This window comes from Medicago sativa, chromosome 3, assembly GCF_051527215.1.
Source record: "Medicago sativa cultivar Bolivia chromosome 3, Bolivia_mono, whole genome shotgun sequence".
In the NCBI taxonomy this organism is placed as follows: domain Eukaryota; kingdom Viridiplantae; phylum Streptophyta; class Magnoliopsida; order Fabales; family Fabaceae; genus Medicago; species Medicago sativa.
The window spans coordinates 62,662,901-62,684,610 of NC_140751.1; the positions used below are offsets into that span (position 1 = coordinate 62,662,901).

General features: G+C 34.4%; 4 protein-coding genes across 4 annotated transcripts; 3 read left to right on the forward strand and 1 right to left on the reverse strand.

The window, feature by feature from the left end:
* Positions 1-4,650: 4,650 nt before the first annotated feature.
* Positions 4,651-8,906, forward strand: NPC1 (non-specific phospholipase C1). Its single transcript, XM_085752817.1, has 3 exons — positions 4,651-5,824; positions 7,189-7,365; positions 8,179-8,906. Exons 1-3 carry the CDS (start codon positions 4,729-4,731, stop codon positions 8,499-8,501), a joined length of 1,596 nt encoding a protein of 531 aa, XP_085608943.1. The 5' UTR covers positions 4,651-4,728; the 3' UTR covers positions 8,502-8,906.
* A 2,943-nt stretch (positions 8,907-11,849) lies between these two features.
* On the forward strand, positions 11,850-12,202 carry LOC146938990 (uncharacterized). Its single transcript, XM_085752820.1, has one exon. It carries the CDS (start codon positions 11,850-11,852, stop codon positions 12,105-12,107), a length of 258 nt encoding a protein of 85 aa, XP_085608946.1. The 3' UTR covers positions 12,108-12,202.
* A 29-nt stretch (positions 12,203-12,231) lies between these two features.
* LOC146938991 (ammonium transporter 1 member 3-like) lies at positions 12,232-16,423 on the forward strand. The gene has a single exon (XM_085752818.1). It carries the CDS (start codon positions 14,800-14,802, stop codon positions 16,258-16,260), a length of 1,461 nt encoding a protein of 486 aa, XP_085608944.1. The 5' UTR covers positions 12,232-14,799; the 3' UTR covers positions 16,261-16,423.
* Positions 16,424-18,027: 1,604 nt separating this feature from the next.
* LOC146938992 (RING/U-box superfamily protein) lies at positions 18,028-21,150 on the reverse strand. The gene is made up of 5 exons (XM_085752819.1): positions 21,037-21,150; positions 20,097-20,247; positions 19,595-19,661; positions 19,213-19,447; positions 18,028-18,312 (listed from the first exon to the last, which is right to left on the reverse strand). The coding sequence occupies exons 1-5, from the start codon at positions 21,102-21,104 to the stop codon at positions 18,102-18,104; spliced, it is 732 nt and encodes a 243-aa protein (XP_085608945.1). The 5' UTR covers positions 21,105-21,150; the 3' UTR covers positions 18,028-18,101.
* Between the last annotated feature and the right edge of the window lie 560 nt (positions 21,151-21,710).

Below are 21,710 nucleotides of genomic sequence, written 5' to 3' on the forward strand. Positions count from 1 at the left end.
ATCAGTCGTGGGCATATCCTCCTTGGGTTTCACAGTGGCAGCCATGGGCCACTCCTCCTTGCCCTTATCCTACCATCGGTAATTTGCTGCAATTAGTCGCTCCAAACCGTCAACCAGGCATTCTTGGAAAAAGACCACAACAGGCACACATGGCTTCAGCACAACCAGCGTACACACCAACAGACATTCAAGCTGCAATGCAGACTTTATCTATGGCTCCTCCTGACGAGCAGTGGTACATGGACACAGGAGCCACATCTCACATGACGGCAAATCGAGGTAATCTTACGTCTTATTCCAATATAAGTAATCATGTTACTGTTGGTAGTGGTCATAATATTCCAGTTATTGGTCATGGCAATGCATTATTACCTAACTCCCAAACTCCCTTAACTTTGAATCATGTCCTACATGCACCTAAGTTAATCAAAAACCTTGTTTCTGTGCAAAAATTTACCATTGACAATGATGTTTCAGTTGAATTTGATCCATTTGGTTTTTTTGTGAAGGATTTTCAGACAAGAATGCCCCTAATGAGATGTGATAGCTCGGGTGACCTATATCCCCTTACTACCAGACCGCCGACTCAACTCTCAACACCCACTTCTTTCATTGCTTTATCCAATAATTTATGGCATAATCATTTAGGACATCCGGGAGCATCTATTTTAAATTCTCTTCATAGAAATAATTTTATTTTTTGTAAGAAGTCTCAGCACAATTCAGTTTGTCAATCTTGTCAATTTGGAAAACAAATAAAAATGCCATTTTATGAATCTTTGTCTCACACTTTATTACCGTTTGATATTGTGCATAGTGATCTTTGGACATCACCAACTCTTAGTTCTGGTGGTCATTGATGACATGCTGTCATTACGTAATTTTTAGGACTTATTTTGACAATTTGATAAAGTTCTCAAGCAACTATAAGGGTCCAGAAGTGTTAAAACAGCAAGAAAACATCAAAAGCTTGAAGGCTTTAATCGCAGCGCGTTTGTCCACAACGTGACGCGATTTTGGCAAACAGAGAGACATGATTTTGAGCTATTCACATCGTGACGCGTTGGATTGTTAGCGTGACGCGATTAAGAAGAAGGATCCAGAATGACTCGAGGTTTTTTGAGCCATCGTGACGCGATTGGTACAGGCGTGGCGCGATTTGGCACTCAGGAAAATATTTCCTATTTAAACAGAAGTCAGTCTAAGAAACAGGGGTTACGAATTGGAGACAGAAAAGTGCGATTTTGAGACCTAAAGACGGCTAGGAGAGCGATTTCTTCAACCATCTATCAGTTCATGTATGTTTTGATTCCACTATTGATTATGCTATTTGTAAACTCAATTATGAGTAGCTAAATCTCTCAGAGATTAGGTCAGAGATGAATCTATGTAACCCTAATTGATCTACGGTGCTCTGAAACTCTATTATTTATGAATGACAATCTAGTTTTTATTCAATTCAATTGTTCTTAATGCTTTTTATATCCTGATCAAATATAAATATGATTTTGTGAGAACGAATGACTACTGACCATAGCTTTCGACTTAGACCTAATTGAATTGTTCTAATAAACATGGTTAGTCTAGGAATGGATAATCATTTGTTAGTGATATTAGGTTAACATGCTTAAACCTTCGATAATTTTTATACCACCTAAGGAATTAGGGGCTGTAGTTTAAAAAGAGGGTCCTAACTCAAGGGATTGATTAGGGCTAATTTGTTAACTATCGTGAAACTAGAGAATCATTCGTAATAATAGGTGCAGTATACCAATTAGGGGAACCATAGAGGATTCGACAGACCTGATCTCATCTATCTCCATATTTTCTTAACCAATCTTTATTTTCTGTTATTTGATTTCATAAAATCAAACCAAATCTACTGCCTAGTGGCAATCCAAAAATAACTTTTATACATCCTATTTCTATTACTCAATTGAATTATTGAGATTAAAACAGTCCTTGTGGGATCGATATTTTTACTACTTCGATAGTTATTGGTACACTTGCCAATCGTCTATCAGTCATCGTTACTATATTTTATTTCTAGATGATTTTACAAATTTTTATGGACTTTTCCTATTGCACACAAATCCCAAGTTTATTCCATTTTTCTTCATTTTCGTAATCACATTAAAACACAATTTGAAAGAGATATAAAATGTTTTCAATGCGATACCGGAAAAGAATATGACAATACTTCTTTCCATAATTTCTGTAAACAAAATGGAATAGTTTTCGGTTTTCTTGTCCTCGCACCTCACCTCAAAATGGAAAAGCCGAAAGAAAAATTCGTACTACTAACAATATCATCCGAACTCTTCTTGCACATGCTTCCCTACCGCCTTCTTTTTGGCATCATGTTCTTCATATGGCTACTTATTTGTTAAATATTCTTCCAACTAAACAATTAGCTCTTCAAACACCAAATACAATTCTTTACCAAAAACGTCCTTCCTATTCTCACCTTAAAGTCTTCGGGTGTCTCTGTTTCCCATTAATCCCTTCCACCAATAGAAATAAACTCCAACCAAGGTCAACACCATGTGTCTTCTTAGGTTATCCCTCCAATCATAGAGGATATAAGTGTCTTGAATTGTCTAGTAGCAAAATCATAATTTCTAGACACGTTACTTTTGATGAAACTGTCTTTCCATTCTCTTCTTCACTTGCACCCGCCTCCTCTTGCTATAAATTTTTGGATACAAGCAATGATCATTTTCCTTATCACATGTTACCTACCTCGACCACTCATCAATCAATACAACCAATTGCTACACCTAACACACCACAAATCAACACTTCTCCACCACCCATCCCCTCGTCCTCCACCCTACCTCCCTCACCCCCATCATATTCAACACCTAACAATACCATTAACAACGCAAATCATCCACCAACCCTTATCTAACACCACATCCTCTCTTACTATCCCCACAACTACTTCGTCTTTAGCCAATCCTTCATTATCTCCTCAAATGACCACCTGGGCTCAACATGGCATTTTCAAACCACAACAACTTTTTAATCTCCACACTTCTAATTCACCCATCATTTCTCCCTTGCCAACTAACCCTATAAATGCACTACAAGATCATAACTGGAAAATGGCTATGAAAGACGAATATGATGCTCTTATTGAAAATAAGACGTGGGATTTAGTACCACGTCCAGCTAATGCTAATGTCATTCGTCTAACGGTCAGAACGATTTGGAGCCAAAAAATTAAGATTAAGGTTTGACAATTAGGGTAAACATGTTTGCTAGGATTAGATATAAAAGATGATTTGGAATTACTCACTTACAGTGCCTCTCGCTTTCAAACTTGACTGACTTTTCCACTAAAAAACCAAAGAAGGAATATGCCATTCGGCCATGTAAATTGTTCCAAGCTAGCAGTAGTCATATAAATACAAATAACATATACACTTTGGTGGATGCTATTTGAATTTTATCATACACATCATTTCAATTAAGTCTAAACTAAAGCCACCTTTCCTGGACAAATAAATTGACAATTGGTGATTTTACGAAAAGTATATGTTAATAATTGGTGATTTTATCATACGCATGTTGTTTGATATCTTCTTATCCAAAATTGATTAGATTAATAGGAAAGTGGTGAAAATTAATTTACGATTGTAGTTGCACAATTTATTTTGAGTGAAATTTTTTTATGTTCGGGGTAAGCTTTGGGACTAAAAAAACTTTTTTTTATTAAAAAAATGATTTCGTGGCGGGAACAGGACGAGAATACCCAAACCAGTCAGTATTTGGGTTGTGGTTCAATTTTTTATCCCCGGCGGGGATCAGGTAGGTAACATATAAATACATATGGGATTCAATGGGAACGGAGAAGGTGAAACTTATCCCTACCCATATTTAATGCAAGACCGTTACGAGAATAGGTGTCAAACCAAAACATAAAATAAAAATGTTTGTACTGAATCAAGAAATTATGTGTCATTTTGATGGTTTTGGCGATTTTATATGTAATCATACATGGTCTTTTCTGCATGTGTTTCTCGACAACACTAATAGCCCTCTGTCCTGCATGCTTAGATCTTCGGTTTGTATCATATATGGTTTGGAGTTGTGTTGGAATTCTAATTATAAGCAAGTGTTATGTCTCTCAGACTCAAGTAGTGTGGTTGAGCTCGTTAAATAATACTTAAATATTTCTCCTCATAAATATTAAAAATTTGATACACGCTATCAAACATCTTCTACTTAAAGATTAGATAGTTAATATGCAACACATTTTACATGAGAATAATGTTACATCGAACTTTCTACCCTACAAGTAACAAGGATGTTATAAGTGACAATTTTTTCATCTTCCATAAAACCCCTGTGATATGACATCTATTCTTTTAGCCGATATCATTGAGTTTGTTCGATTCTAGTTTAAGTATCATCATTCTTTTTTTCCTTGTTACAAAAAAAAATGTGTAAGTCAAAAAAAAAATTTGTGTAATGAAAATTGTGGTTGCTGAAATATGCACGTCCTCGTATACCTAACCTACCTACACAAATAAATTTTTAGATAGATAGATAGATATTTTTCAATAGAAAAGAGAAAGAAGATAAAGACATAAACAACGGATCCTTATTTTGAAAGCATATACCGTATTCATTTCATTTTATTTCATTCACCACTTTATAAAAGCGTACACCACTAACTTACCACAAAAAATTCTTACTTAACCCATTCTCCGATCACCGGAGATGAATTTCCGGCGACTCCCTTTCACTATTTTCCTCTTCTACCTCCTCCTCACCGCCACCGCCGATGAAAACCTCCACCGCAAAAAACACAAAATCACCGGTCCAATCAAAACCATCGTAGTAATCGTCATGGAAAATCGCTCCTTCGACCACGTTCTCGGTTGGCTCAAACAAACCCGACCCGAAATCGACGGATTAACCGGCACTGAATCAAACCCGATCCATGTCTCAAACCCTTCTTCCCCGAAAATCCCAGTCTCAAACGACGCCGTTTTCATCGACTCCGATCCCGGTCACTCTTTCCAAGCCATACGTGAACAAATCTTCGGTTCAAATCGAACCAAATCAAACCCCGCTCCAATGAATGGGTTCGCTCAACAAGCCGAAAAAACCCAAACCGGAATGTCGAAAACCGTTATGTCTGGTTTTAAACCGGAGCTTCTTCCGGTTTACAACACTTTAGCTGAAGAATTCACGGTTTTTGATAAATGGTTCGCTTCGGTTCCCGCTTCGACTCAACCGAACCGGTTTTACGTTCATTCCGCTACTTCACACGGTGCAATGAGTAATGTGAGAAAAAATCTCATACATGGTTTTCCACAGCGTACAATTTTCGATTCGTTGAACGATAACGGTGTTAGTTTTGGTATATATTACCAGAATATCCCTGCAACGCTATTTTTCAAGAGTTTGAGAAAGTTGAAAAATTCTGTGAAGTTTCATAGCTATGGTTTGAAGTTTAAGAGACATGCCTTGAAGGGGAAGTTACCGAATTATGTTGTTATTGAGCAGAGGTATTTCGATGTGAAGGTTTCTCCGGCGAACGATGATCATCCTTCGCACGATGTTGCTATAGGACAGAGGTTTGTGAAGGAGGTTTATGAGGTTTTGAGGAAGAGTCCTCAGTGGAAGGAGATGGCGATTTTGATTACGTATGATGAACATGGTGGGTTTTATGATCATGTTCCTACGCCGGTTGTTGGTGTTCCGAATCCGGATGGGATTATTGGGCCTACCCCGTATTATTTTAGGTTTGATCGGTTGGGTGTTCGTGTTCCGACTTTTCTCATTTCGCCTTGGATTGATAGGCGTACCGGTATGTTTTCCAAAGTTTGAATTTTTATGCTCTTTTGTTTTTGGAAGTGTTGTTTAATGTTTTAAATTAATGTTGAGTTGTGATTTGTTGATATTGTGTGAAGTAGTGACTTTTGATATTGTAGAGAATTACAGTCAATTGCAGCTGCAACTGATGCAACTTAATTATGCAGTGGTTGTGTTGCGGTAGCATAGACACCAAAAGCTTTGATTTTGTGGCTTAGATTGTAGTAGTTGTGAATCTATTTTTGAAACCATGGTTTTGTTTGTGTTCATTCCTTTGTCTTTGAGGTTGTCTTAATTGGGAAGTTTGTTTTGTTTTTGGAATTATGTTTGTCAGATTTTGATTGTGAGTGTTAATTTATCGTTGGCTTTTAGAATCTGATGCCAATTTGGTAGTTCTTGTTGTACCTCTAGACTTGGTTGAAGTATACTTTGGTATTTGAAGATGTACATATAGAATGTTTAGATTTATTAGGTTGTTAAGAGGATGGTATTTTGAAGACATAAGTATTTGATAACTTCATGTGGCTTTGTACTTGCCTTTGTTGAAGTTATTTTTTGGTCTAGTTTTACACGAGTGTTGCACTTGATCTGGTTTCAAGTACTATTTTCCTTGTGTATTTGAATTTTTTTGCATTGTATTGAAGTGATGTACTAAATGTTATACTTTTGTGTACTTATGTAGTATACTGAAAACTGATTTTGGTCATCTTTGTGTATACTGTAGTTCTCACTTATCAAATTAAGCTGTCCTCTAGTTTTGAGTGAATTTGAGTGAAACGTAATAAACAGGTTTGAACATTGATACATATACTAAGTGAGTTGAAAGAAAGTGGCTTATTTAGACAGGTTATGGAATTAGGAATATATATTTGATAATTATGAGAACCGTTTCTACTTCTTTGCAACTTATGAAAATTAGGAATTTATTTAAGTATTTGAGCTTTGAAGCTTACTCATTTAGTCTTGTTGACTGTTTTCCTCCCCCCAAGATATGCCGTAATTCAATATTTTCCAGTGCTCAACCTAAGTAAGTAATGTTCTTCAGTGTTCATTGGCCAGTATAAAGTTGTTTCTGCATTTCAAAAACGATAGTTGATTGTTTTTAGTTTTCACTATGCTGTTGTTGTTGACTTCTTATTGTTTATTCTGTTCATGGTCTTTTGAAATCTTTCTGAGTTCTGACATTGTTGTAGTGATTTTCATTCTCAGTAACTGTGTTTGGATGGGCCATAAGCTGTGCCTTACTAACCAAAAATTGTTTTTATTATTTCTGTGCCGGTTTTATGGCCTCTTGTTTTGATTGCCTTTTTTGAGCATAAGTTGGCTCTTCATTAATGTAATTATCTTATTTTCTTGCAGTGATTCATGAACCGGATGGTCCAACGCCATATTCTCAATATGAACATTCATCTATTCCTGCCACAGTAAAGAAGCTTTTCAATTTAAAATCCAATTTCCTAACAAAGAGAGATGCATGGGCTGGTACCTTCGAGAAGTACTTTTACATTCGAGATACTCCTCGTGATGATTGTCCAGGTTTGCATCTACTTCTTCTATCATTACATTTGACTAAATAAATCTTGGAACTCTGTCATGTTAGTATATTCATTTGTAGTCTCTAGTTTGGACCCCTAATAAAAGTAACATTCTCTGCTGACCAAATATATTTGTATCAATATTATAGGAGAAATTTAACTTCAATTTGTTCTAGTTCATTCTGTGTTATTCTGCCGAATATCATAGTTCTCGTTGATCTTGTTCTTTTACTCTTACTGGGAATGAAAAAGAGAAAAATCATCTATTCAGTCTGGTCTGGTGACCAATAGACCAGAGCTACCAGGATCTGGATTCATTGCAGTAGAAATGCATGCACTTACATGCAGTTTTCAATCTCGGCCGTTAATCTGATATGAACGATTCAGATTACACAGCAATAAAATCAGTTTGAAACTATCTTGACCTTAATTTAAGATCCAACGGTTGAGATCGAAATCTGCATGACGCGGTTACTGCACCAAATTCAAATCCCAAGCTACCATCTATGATAATAATTCCAATATAGACACCACTCTAGTCCAAGAAGCCATACCTGAGTGCAGTCATAGAAATTTCCTGTATATAGTTTACTAACTGCAATGAGCAATGAGTAAGTTTCCATTTCTGTCTCTATCTCAAAAGTTAGTTTGGAAGTATATTGAAATGCCAATGGTCCAATTATTAATCACAAAAGGGTCCAAAATATATATACAAAACTTTGTTTGTCTTTTTTCTAATTAATTAAAGCCGTTTGATGCAAGTGATTTATTTTCCAGCATTATGTATTAACATGATTTCTAATATATTGTATAGAAACACTTCCTGAAGTGAAGATTAATCTAAGGCCATTTGGACCAAAAGAAGATTCAAGTCTTTCAGAATTTCAAATGGAACTGATCCAGCTAGCATCTCAGCTCAACGGCGATTACGTACTCAATTCCTATCCAAATATCGGGAAAAGTATGACGGTGAAAGAAGCAAACAGATATGCAGAAGATGCAGTGAAGAGGTTTCTTGAAGCAGGAAAGGCTGCTCTTAAAGCTGGTGCTAATGACTCTGCTATTGTCACAATGAGGCCTTCCCTTACCAGCAGAGTTTCTGTTGGAGGTTCCCGAAAGCAGTTGGAATCTTACTAATTTATTCACAACTAGAGGTGTAAATATAATAGTAGCAGTAGTAGTAGTATAGAATAGACATTTAGCTTGTTCCATATGATATTTAAGAAAGATATACTAATAGTTTTAGTAAAAGTATTTTCAGTGCAAGAACAATTAACCAGACAACTGATTAGTTATGGTAAAAAAGATTATTTGGTAATGGACTTAATTAATCACACCGGGTGGTTGATTGTTCTTAAATTGAAATGAATTTTACCAAGAATTTTAATTTCGTAAATTTTTATTTCTTAAAATAAGAAACTTCTGTAAATATTTTACTATGACATCCATCTTCTCAAACAAAACAGTATGTAACTATGTAATTATGTATTATGTGTAGCTGAACCATGAGTAATTTACTAGTTTTTTTCTTTCTTTCTCCAACTTAGCCACTTTGGACCATCTTGCAATTGGATTAATTGAGTTTACTGACCTTAGTCACCATACAATAGATATTCTACAGACCTTCCAAGTCTCTTTCACAACTTATCCTCTTGTCTTCGCTCATTTTCCTCCCAACTTTTTCCTCTTGTCTTCATTCATTTTCCTCCCAACATTTTCCTCTTGTCTACACTCATTTTCCTCTCATTATTCACTTGCCTTTTTGTATCTCATGAGAAATTGGTTTTGCATCCTTTTCAAATGCAAAGGTGCCAACGGATGGAAAAGGGGCGTGGATGCTTGGACGCAAGGGAATAGAAGAGGGTTTTGTAATCATGATGGTGTCCTACCTACGTCAAAAGACAAACAAATCTTTGTCTATCAAAATCTGAAAGGAGGGTTTTGTAATCATGCGACCGATGATGGTGTCCTGCATACACCATAAGACAAACAAACGAATCTCGTTTGTCAAAATTTATCGCTTCTTTCTTTCCTCGAGTCGTCTGGAGAAAAGAACAATAAAGGTCGCTCCCTCGCAATAGGCAGTTTGTACCTCTGCTGTCATTGGAGAGCTCTTGGGGAAGAGGCGTTAGGATAGGTTGCTAAAATAACTGGGATGGACTGTCCCATCTCGTTGGGTCTGGAGAAGCATTGGGAATTTCCATTTCTTTTGTCACAACCGTTTCATTTCTCGTCCCCTGCCACAACACTTTGCTTCCGTTCTTCTTCATAATAATCAATTGAGCTCTCCCTTCTCCATTGATGGGGGAAGGGAACCGTGGCTTGACGTGGATAACTAAGTCGACACATTGGAGTTGGCTGCTGCCTGCTGGCACACCAGGGTGGTGCCTTACTTCACTGTAGGACAAAATGTGACAGCATTCGTGGTGGTGCTTTAGGATTTCAATGTATCGCATCCAAGATTAGAACGATTGTTAGCGGACAGCTATCGTTCCATTCTTGAGTGAGCTAGCTATTAATAACCACTTAAAATCCTATGTTTCAGTTTTTCAATGTCAAACTTGCTGATTTCATTCAGAAGTAAGATCGTATCGATTAGAAACCACTTAGAATCTCCATAGGATATATGTAGCCTATTTAAAATACATTATGGTTTTGAATGAACTTATCGAATCATGTTATCAATATTATTATAAATTTGTGAATTTTAAGAATGACCATGTTATATCTTTAAAAAAAAAAAGACTGTTATTGTTAAAAATGAGCATGCTTCTTTGCTCTCACCATAGTTCTTAAAACAATTAGATGGGTGATTTGAGCAAATGTAGAAACATTTTCAATTGATCGTAGACATTAAAGGATGTAGGCTGTCGGTTTAAAGTTGTTTTACACTAACATCCAATAAAAGTCTGCCAACGTAACAAATAAATACGATGTTGTAAATTAAAGAGTTGTGAGAAAAAAATGCAAAATACATTTACAAAAGTAGTGCATATCCTTTAAACTTTTTTTTTCTTAATTTAATTTGGATTGCGAAAATAGGACCCAACAAGAAGAAACTTATCACCATCCTCTCAAAAAAGAAAGAAACATGCCATCATGAAAATGATTTAACTTGACTAACAAATTGATTTTTAAGTTTGGTGGATATTAAGATCAAACCATGTGGCATTATACGGTCAACCATCAAAGGGATGATTCAAATCAACATTGACTGTGTGTAAAATTGGACCAACTTTTCTGTCATAGAGAACCAAATTGTTCGGTGTATGGTTTTATTAGAACCAAAAACATCGTTTTCTATTTTATGTAATTTCAACGGTGTGAAAAAATGAGGGACACACTAAAGTCTACACCAAAACAGTAATCCACATTGGATGCATCATATCATCACTCTATATGGCCTACTAGTGTCCACACTCTAACCAACCACATCGACTCTTCCTTCCAATTTACAAACTACTAGGTTCATTTTAAAATAGATGTAATTTTAGCATATATAAAATGATCTAAAATAGATGTTGTTTTGTTTACATTACTTTTAATTAATGTTGATTTGAATAATGTTTTAAGTTTTTCGTTTTTCCCAAAGTGATCTTTTAAGTTTCAAAAGTCTCAAACAAGTTATTTAAGTTTCAAAAGTCCCAAACAAGTCCTTTTAGTTTTTGAATCGTTTCAAACAAGTCATTTTAGAGGATGATGGTGATGATTCAGATGATAGCAACATAGAGCATTATCCACCATTTGCCATACCTAAAAAGATGACTAATTTTAAGTGGGTGTTAGGAGCCAGATTTGGTACCAAAGATGAGTTCAAGGAAGCGATTACCAACTATGCTATCTACAATAGGACTTGTTTGAAACGATTCAAAAACTAAAAGGACTTGTTTGAGACTTTTGAAACTTAAAGGACCACTTTGGGAAAAACGAAAAACTTAAAGGACCTTTAGATGCATTTGACCTAATATTAATATTGTTTACTTTTTTTTGTTGTTAATTATACTCCACTATACATCTATGATAGTAACTAGTAATTAAAATTTATTAAGGATAATTCTATAAAATTACAACATTCTTTAATTTATTTATAACTTTTTTTTAATATATGTGAAAAAACCTAAGACGATAGTTATTTTACAACGGACACAATATCGTTTTAGTTGTATTTTTAAGGTTATTTACATAGAGAGACAATTAATTTTGTTTATGAAATTATTTGTATTTTCTAATAATGCCTTCAATGACTTATTATCGCATTCCACTTATTTATCTCTTTTTAATAAGTAGTTAATGGTGTTATCGATAAAATAATAATTAATATTGTATTGAACTTTAAAAACAAATAATAACTATTAACATTTTTCTACAATACGACAATTAAAATGAAACAAATACCATATTAACCTAAGTCTTATACATGGCTTATAAATAGCTTGTGTAGCTTCTACAATATCATTCATCTATTACAAATTTACAAGTCTCACAATGATCATGAAAATGGCTCTCTCAAGGAGGCCACAACATGGTTACTCAACGATGGACAAGGAAGACTCGGAAGAAAGAAAACACAGACAAGCACAATTCTTAATATACAAAACATTAGAGAAAGCTGATTCTAGAAGAAAACCATCATACTTGAGAATCAAAATATTCAAGCTGAAGGTTAAATTAGGTAACAGCTGTAGGAAGATCAAGAAGAGGTTTTTTCTCAAGTGTCATAGGAGTTGGAGCTTGTTTTATTAATAAACAAGTTTTGGAACCATGAAATTTAAAAGCTTTTCTTCTTCCTTTTTGCTTAAATGATTTCTCAACAATGTTGGTATATGGTTCCTATTGTATTTCTTGGTTTCTTTGCTATTTATGCTAAATTGTGTGTAGTAATTTCCTCCTTTTCTCTTAGTTTACGCATTTTGTTTGGAAATTTTCTTTCTTCCACTCCAACAAAACTACTTTTAGTTTAGTGGCAATATACATGACCTTGAGAGAATTTAAATCCTTTTGGGTAGATTCCATTGTTTGGATAATAATTTGAAGAATTTTTTTAAATATTGAAAATTTATAGAGTATTTTGTCTAATAGCGTGTTTGTTTTTACGGTGGAGTACCTCACACAACGTGCGTTTTGCCCAAAACTTCAAATCGGAGCTTCTATATTTCACGTTTAAATTTTGTAAATTTTCCAAATTACCCAAAGCTCAAATTTCTTTCTTTTTGTAATTTTTTAAATTTTGCAAGTTGGTCCCATATATTTAAAGTTGACCCCTTTAAATTTCCAAAAATTGTAAATTGCCCCCTATTTTTTCAATTTCAACTTGACCAAAAAAAAACATAATTTACAAAATAACCCAAAATTGTTAAAAATGTTTATTTTATTACTCTATTCAAATAAAGACATTTATAAAAAGAATGTAATTTAATTGAATCATTTGAATTACCTAAGATTCTAAATTTTCTAAAAAAACTCAATTACCTCTTCCTTCCGGATTTGGATCCTCTCATTCTCCCTCATTCTCTATTTTGTGTCTTTCTCTCTCTAAATTTTAGAGAGAAGATCAAGAGAGAGAGATAAGATTAAGAGAGAATATCAAGAGAGAGAAAGACACAAAATAGAGGCATATTGTTCCTGTTTGTACTTCTTGATTTCTTTGCTATATATGCTATTAACTTTCGTCTGTGGTAATTTCTTCGTTTTTTCTTTGTTTACACATCTTTGGAAATTTTCTTTCTTGCACTCTAGCAAGAACTACTTGTAGTTTAGTGGCAATTTATTTAGGCAACTAATAAAGTAAATCTCAATACTATCACTTTCTACACGAACTATTTTGTACTAATTAAATGACTATTGTTTTGTCATTTTGTACTTTTGAATAGAACTAAATACTTTGATTGTCTTCTTAAAAAATGTACTGTAATTGGCAGTTAATGAATGCTTCCTAAAAAAATCTAATGTTGTGTGTAAAAAAACAAATACTAATTAATGCATGCCACAACACTAACTTGTTTGTCTTGTAGAGAAGATATCATTTTGATAACAAGTTTAGTTCGATAAGTTTAGTGATTGTTCACAAATGTGGGATTCAATTTTCGTTGTCGATGTGAAGACCTTATTGATAGATACTTTTATCATCATTCGTTTAGCCTTTAGACCTCCCCTAACCCTAATGAGCCTTTGAAATCCAAAGTACTCCCTCCGGTCCTTATTATAAAAAATAATTGACTTTTTAGGTTCATTGTGTAAGTGATGTATCTAGTCTATATTTATAACGAGATACATTAATTATTCAATGAACCTAAAAAGTCAATTGTTTCTTATAATAAGGACTGGAGGGAGTACTAAACTTTTCTTACGAAAACAAACATAATACATTTCATTCATAATGATAGTCTCGGTACTAGGTGGATAACCAAAGTTTGGTGATTAGCATAAAAACGAGAAACCCTTGCTAATTTATGATTCGCTTGTCTCCTAATAAAAATTACCCCAAAATTACACTTCATATCTACTTATCTAGCACCGCTCTAGATTTATTCACAATCCCCGAAACTCAGTGTTACGAACATTTTTAGTGCTTAAACCTTGGATCACCTGAAGGCAGTCCAACTCTATAAGACTATCCACTTAATCTATACCTAAGCTTTGAAGCCATTTGAGCACTTTCAAAGCCTACCACCTCTGCTTCTCTTATCTCTAGTACCAACACAACATACACAAGGCGATAATTTTGAAGTTGATCACAAATAGAAAACTTACAACTTTTTCATAAGGATGTTATAGACTCCCCCTCACATCCCAATACAAGTCTTTCTAGTAAAAAAAATTGTCCTATTTTATATGTTGTTTTAGAATTTCATTGGAGTATTTATTTTCTTTTATCTATCATACTTCTAATTATGTATACCTCATTTTCTTTTTTTGATGCGATAATTTTTCTTTCTCATATCATTAACAAATGATAATATATCGTAAGAATTTAATTTTTTTTTTGAGGGAATAAGAATTTAATTTATATACACTGTCACTCTGCCATCGTAAATGTTTTCCACATTGTTGGTTAGTCATAATCACCAGATCATTGATTTTTTTTTTTTGGTTATTTTAACCATAACTACTTCAATAAACTTTATGCCGTGACCGTTACATAACCTATCAGGAAAACGTCGTCGCAAATAAAAGAGGGACAGATTGCACAAACCGTTGCATAATACCTAATTCATAGAAGTGATATTTGGATATATTTCTCAATTTTGATAATCCTATCTTGCTACCAATCACTTAAAATGGTTGAAGTAGAATGCACAACGTCTCAACATTAACCAACTTGTGCAACTACAACTACTTGCTATGTAGCTAGCTAGCTACCATTCAAAGTTACCACCGTCACACAAACACATTATCAAAGCCTATATTCCCAAATTCCCATATATCATCATGTCATATGTACATTGATATAAATGTTCTCTATTCCTTTCATTCCTCTTTAATCTTATTCCTATTTATCACTCAACACACTCTCATGGAGGTTACATGGGAACAAAGTGTTACATATTCTATCAACACAATCTATCTTCTCTTCTCTGCCTACTTAGTCTTTGTAATGCAACTAGGCTTTGCCATGATATGTGCAGGATCTGTCCGTGCCAAAAATGCCATGAACATAATGCTCACCAATGTAGTTGATGCAGTGGTAGGTAGCATTTCCTTCTACCTTTTTGGTTTTGCATTTGCATATGGCAATTCCAACCCTTTCATTGGTACCAATTTGTTTGCTTTAGCTAACATTCCAAATGAAAATTATGACTATGGATTCTTCCTTTACCAATGGGCATTTGCTATAGCTGTAGCTGGCATCACTAGTGGGTCTATAGCTGAGAGGACACAGTTTAGTGCTTATCTTGTTTTTTCATTTTTCCTTACTGGCTTTGTGTACCCAATTGTGGCTCATTGGGTTTGGTCATCTAGTGGTTGGCTTAGTCCCAATTCAAGTGACTTGTTTTTGGGCTCAGGTGCCATTGACTTTGCTGGAAGTGGAGTGGTGCATTTGGTTGGGGCAATCGCTGGACTCTGGGGATCGGTCATAGAAGGCCCGCGAGTCGGACGCTTTGATGCTTATGGAAAGCCCATACCTTTTCGCGGCCACAATGCAACACTTGTGGTGCTTGGGACGTTCTTGTTATGGTTCGGTTGGTTTGGGTTTAACCCTGGTTCATTTGACCGGATTCTCGTGTCCTACCCTGGCACAGTCGATGAAGGTAATTGGACTTCAATAGGCCGAACCGCTGTGACAACCACGCTGGCAGGCTCGACAGCTGGAATCGTCACCTTGTTCGGCCGTCGATTATTGATAGGCCATTGGAATGCAACAGACGTGTGCAATGGTTTGCTTGGTGGGTTTGTCGCCATCACCTCTGGGTGCTCAGTTGTTGAGCCATGGGCTGCAATTCTATGCGGATTCGTCGCAGCTTGGGTGTTAATCGGTCTCAATATCTTAGCACTAAAATTGAACTATGATGACCCATTAGAGGCAGCCCAATTGCATGGCGGCTGTGGTCTTTGGGGCTTGTTATTTACAGGATTGTTTGCCAAAGAACAGTTTGTGATTCAAACCTATAATGCAGGGGTGGCAGTGAAAAGACCCTATGGTCTTCTACTTGGAGGTGGATGGGGATTGATTGGAGCTCAAGTAATTGAAATTTTGGTCATCTTTGTATTTGTTAGTATAACAATGGGCCCTATGTTCTATGGCTTGCACAAGCTTAGGTTATTAAGAATTCCTGTGGATGATGAACTTGCTGGCCTTGATATATCATGCCATGGTGGGTATGCTTATGCTCCTCAAGAGGAAAATCATCCTAGATCTTATGGAGATTATCTTCGTATGCAGGATGACCAATCATAGTTTGGTTTATAATAAGAACATATGAACATGTTAATATTTTGTAATTTTGTAATGTGTAGAAGTAACTAGACTTTGTGTAGCATTTAAATTATTTGGTTCAACTCTCTTTATTTGTAAAAGAACATATTGATATCTATTACTATAATTTGGGTTTTGGTTTCAAGGTGTTTGACAGCAAAATTTAAACACACTGAGTGCAAAGAATATGGATATTTTGAATTCGGCATTTTTCAACGGTAGTTAACTCACGCTGACACTTTTTAAGATTGGTTGACCCGACTTAAAAAATGTTTGAGCCAATCTAAAAAACGTCAGCGTGAGTTAACTACCGTTGAAAAATGCCGAACGTGAGTCAACTCCTGCTGGGTCAAGGGAATGAGCAATTTTAAAAGGATCGAAGAAGAAATTCTTTCATGGACACAACCCCAAATCAATATTATTTGGGCAAAGAAAAATAATTTAATCACATCAATTGATATTATTTAACTTCATTCTCTTTTAAATTTGTGTAGTTTTATGTGTGCTCAAATATTTTTTATTGAAAAATGTTAACCAGTGCCCCCGAGGCACTGGTTAAGGACTTTAAATTGTAACTTTTTATGAAAATTTGTGTAATCAGTGCATTGGAAATTAAAATTTTTGACATTTTAAAAGAATAATTACTTGAGAGGTAACCTTGGCGCAACTGATAAAGTTGTTGTCATGTGACTGTAAGGTCACGGGTTCAAATGCTAGAAACAGCCTCTTATGTAAAAACAGGGTAAGACTGCGTACAATACACCAAATGATGAGACCCATTCCCAGACCCTGCGTATGCGGGAGCTTCAGTGCACCAGGTTACCCTTTTAAAAGAATAATTACCTAATTTAGCATGATTAAAGAGTGTCTCAGAGGCACTCATTAACAAGACCCTTTTTTTATTTAGGCTTAGGCTTGTGTCCAAGCAAGTGTATCTGAGGGTGAATAACAATTTTCAATCCTAGATGTCCCCATCTATTAGCATAACTTAAGGTGCACAAAAACTCACATTTGTAGTAATGATGGTATACATCTAAAAATATAGTAATAAAGCTCTAAAAAATGAAGAATATCTAAACTAATCACAAGGCACGCATGAAGGAAAAAAAAAAAGGGCATCAAAGTCAAAATGGGATCAAGATAGGGACATTTTACCTATTGCTTAAGCTATCTTCAATATGCACCAAAATATCATGAAAAGAAGGAATCTTATCAAATGGGTGGAGCCTACACATTAGATAAATGTGATATTGTCCTTTTCTCATCATTGTCATTTTGTACACATAGTGGATAATAATAGATAAATTAATCAAATTATTACTCATGTCGACTCACAATTGGCATAGTTAAAGGATAAGGCTACTATTCTTTTTTAATTCTTCATCTCAATCCTTAGAACATTATTATAATTATAATTATTATAATATGTTAGAATAATAAGAGAATAACCAAAAATACCCCTATGGTTGGGGATAACAAAGATATTTTTAAATTGAGAAATGATATTTGAACAACCTATTTTTGACAACTTTTGTGACAATTTTCTCTCTCAAACTCACATTCTCTTTTTACTTTCTCTTTTTATTGCTTTGGTTTTCGTGACACTACCTAAATTTCTTTGTAAATTTTAGTTGTCCAAGAAGTTGTCTCAAAAAAGAGTTGTTCAAATAACATTTCTCTTATTAAATTCTATGTTAGAATTAGAAATAAATTATACCAACTTGAAGCTGAATGTAAAGAAGACAAGTATACTAGAATATTTACAGTTAAATTATTGTCCAAAATGGATTTACAAGTACAATGAAAGGGCAATATAACAACCTTTACCTAAAAAATGGATCATAGGACACATGTCTTGGGTCTGGAATGATAAGAGGCAACTTTTCTATGTAAAGAAACAGAATCTTACAATTCTCTTTGGAAATTGTCCCAACATCAACAATGTCACTTGTGTCTGTGTAAATCCAAAGGTCACCAGAGTTTACTCTCTTCAGGCTATCCCGGCAAAAGGGGCAAGATTGAGACCTAAGACACCTGAATCAAAAAACAGCTTTGTCATGTCTAAAACAATGAATAGAGAATAAACTAGTAACTAATTGGTATAAGATACAATATATCAAGGTATCAACTAATGCAAGTAAACAAGTATTGGTTAGGTGGGGTGCAAGTTGTCACCTTGTAATTACAAAATTGTTGCATTATTTTCAGTGTTTTCGAAGATATGTACGAAAAATCATACAACACCAACACTTCATATTGAAAGCGTATTTGGCTGCTGATGATGTGTCAGCATCCATCCGACATGACATGACATGACGGATATGTGTGTGGTTAAAATCAATTATTTCTATTTTCTTCAACAAATTGGAAACAAGATAACAATAGGAAATGTAGATAGAAAATGAAAATATGAAATTAACTTTTCTCAAACCAATCTCTAAAGTGTAAAGAGGATGACATTGTTGAAAAAATATAAAATCAATGGCTTAGCTTTTTATAAAGTAAAAGCAACCGGATAACAATCTTTGAATTCATGAGGCCTCAATCTCAACTTTTTTGACTAAAAATGTGAGACAGGAAATTCAGGTTCCTTTCATTGATATCAAAGATGTAATGTGGCAAAAACTCATCCATTGATATCATCTAAGTGATCAATAAGATCTATAGAGGAAAGGATCCTACTTTTAAAAAAGTTGATTGAAAAATTAGAAGAGAAATATTCACATAAATGTCTAAAAGCAGAATGTTAAAAGCAAAATGGCAACATTACAACTCTAGTTACCAAAAGGATTGACAAAATGTCAAATATAAAACTTGGTTTTATGAACCAAAAATTAAACTTAGTTTTATGTTAAAAATATGATCAAGTGTATATAACTGGAAACAATCTAAGGATGGGAAAGTGAAATTAAGCAATTGAAGAATTGTATGTACCATTCTCTGTAACACTTGAAACACATTTGGTGGCAACAATTAGGTAGCACAACCTTTGCTTTCACCTCCAAGCAAACTCCACATTCCTGTTCTCTTTCAATGTCAATTTTAGATTCTCTTCTATCTTTGAAATCAGTCTTCTTTTGATATCTATTAGCATTTACTTCTTTCTGTTTCCTTTCTTCCAAATCTGTGACACCTTTCTGAAGTTGCAATAGAGCAGGAAATATAATCGCTGAAAAACAGAACAGAAAAAACACGTTAAGTATGCGTTGATTATTATCATCAAGAACATAAAATGGATTCCATAAACACCCTGAATGAGCAATAGGCAAAACAAAGCTAGATAACTATACATTCATATTAACAACCTTAAACTTACAATAAAATTGTCTAATGCTTGCTTTCCTTTCATATATTGAAATAGTAGTCTTCCCATTTCCATATGTCTGCATAAATGTTGATTAAAATATTTAGAATTTATCAAAAAACAGATAATGACAATGCAAGTACACAAAACGGAAATTATGGAAGAACTGGCATTGCCACTCGTTAAAATATAGTCATTTGTTCAAATTCCGCTACACTGTAGTGCCATAGCACCGCTGCAGCTACTATTTGACAAACACTTTGTACTAAATAGCGCACCGCACAACAGGGCCGGCCCAATAATTTATAAAAGTAAGGGTTTTAGTGGCCTTACCCTTAGGCCGGCCCTGCACAACAACAAAAGCAATTTGTTCAAATTGCGCTACACTATAGCACTATAGTGTCGCTATAGCTGCTATTCGATAACACTGAAAGTACAAATTCTGAAAACAATTTTTTTTACGCTATTCGATAACAATATACACTTAAGTATGTATATTGTTTAGGAAATATACCACATAGATTAGAATTCTGAGCAAACCAAGAGCACCAGCAAGTCGGTAATCAGTCCATTGAACAAGAGAGAGAAAAAGTGGGGCCACTGGACTATATGATAGCCTCATTTGAAAGCATCCTCCTTCTTTATCCCTTGGATGGCCTAATGCCCTGAAAAACAGTGAAAAACATCTCAAAATTTGGATTTATAACTAACTCAAACACATCAAGGACAAAATTGCATGTCATTTCACAATCAGACATTGTACTTTCAACCAAAAAAAAAAACACTAAAATGTTTAATTGAATAAAATTTTACATGAAAAAAGTGCTTAACTCTGCTAAAAGAATTTTAACAGAAGATCCCACCAATACAACAAACATGCAAATTGTCTGAAAAAGTGTTAAATATTGAAAAGTATAGTATCTTAATTCCCAAGTATCATACAAATTCTTTGGCCCAGTTTATCAAACAGCTTCATTTGAACAAATTTCCAGCCTCAAATTCTCACTAAACTTCAAGAAAAATCACAAAATTGATCATGCAATGAAACATGAAAAACTCATCAACATTGATTAAAAAAGGCGTAAAACACAACACACACCTTCAATCTACAAAGCACAAACAGAGACACACAAACTCGAGACATCGGTAAAAATTTGAAGAAAAAAAAATGAATTAATTGAACATAATCACATGTGTCGGTCTCAGACACAAACATGTCTATCGGCGCTGCATAGACTTCAACACAAAAGTGGCATAAAAATATTCAATTTTTAATATGAATCATGTTTTAAACTTCAAAATCACAACATACCCAAAAATTCTTCACAAAAAAAGATTAAATTTTTAATCTGGGAAGCATAAAAAAAATAATCATAATTCATAAGCTTCTGAAGCTAAATTCTGATTAAAGCAAAAACCCTAAAAAAAGTGAATTTGAAGAGAGAAACACATACAGTGTATTAGCATACTGAATATCAGCTTCTAGAGCTTTCAGAGATTCTTGAAACAAACTCTTTCCCATATCCCAAAAATATTTTCACTGAAATTTGTGTGTGCATGCAAGTTATGAAATTCACACTAAGCTATGATCAAAACATTTATATGCATATAAAATGTGATTTGACTTTTGTAATGACGATATTGCCCTTTTCCGCTTCCTGATTTTGATAAGGGACAGTGGTTTTGGTGTAGTGGGGCACCATGTTTGAGAGTGGATTTGACTATTTTGAAAGACGGTTTTGACCTTTTGATTTATTATTTATATATAAAACTAGTTGTCAACCCGTGCTTCGCACGGGGTTGATTGCTTTTTTTTTTCTTCGGATAATTTTGTTGGCAATCACATTTGTTAACGCTTAAAAGTAAACTGATTGCGAACATAGATATTACATGCTTGAATTACGTATTTTTTAAAAAATTTCCTCTAAAGGAGAGATGTTCAAATTACAGAACATTGCTATTCTTCGTAAATTTGAGAACGAAGTCTGAATGGTTTGCTATTTTCTAAAAACCAATGCATATTTCCCAAGATTAAAGTAACCCCAACTGGCATAACTTTTGCCTTTAGTTTTTAGCTTACACCCTCCTTTATTATTGATAAAAAAAACCCAACATATATCAAAAAGAT

Bases quoted from the DNA above. Each gene is read 5' to 3' on its own strand.
- NPC1 (XM_085752817.1), top strand. From the start codon at position 4,729: ATGAATTTCCGGCGACTCCCTTTCACTATTTTCCTCTTCTACCTCCTC. The intron at 5,825-7,188 runs GTATGTTTTCCA...ATTTTCTTGCAG, and splicing joins TTGGATTGATAGGCGTACCG to TGATTCATGAACCGGATGGT. The intron at 7,366-8,178 runs GTTTGCATCTAC...TATATTGTATAG, and splicing joins TCCTCGTGATGATTGTCCAG to AAACACTTCCTGAAGTGAAG.
- LOC146938990 (XM_085752820.1), top strand. From the start codon at position 11,850: ATGATCATGAAAATGGCTCTCTCAAGGAGGCCACAACATGGTTACTCA.
- LOC146938991 (XM_085752818.1), top strand. From the start codon at position 14,800: ATGTACATTGATATAAATGTTCTCTATTCCTTTCATTCCTCTTTAATC.
- LOC146938992 (XM_085752819.1), bottom strand. From the start codon at position 21,104: ATGGGAAAGAGTTTGTTTCAAGAATCTCTGAAAGCTCTAGAAGCTGAT. The intron at 20,248-21,036 runs GTATGTGTTTCT...ACTGTTTTTCAG, and splicing joins ATTCAGTATGCTAATACACT to GGCATTAGGCCATCCAAGGG. The intron at 19,662-20,096 runs GTATATTTCCTA...ACATTTATGCAG, and splicing joins TCAGAATTCTAATCTATGTG to ACATATGGAAATGGGAAGAC.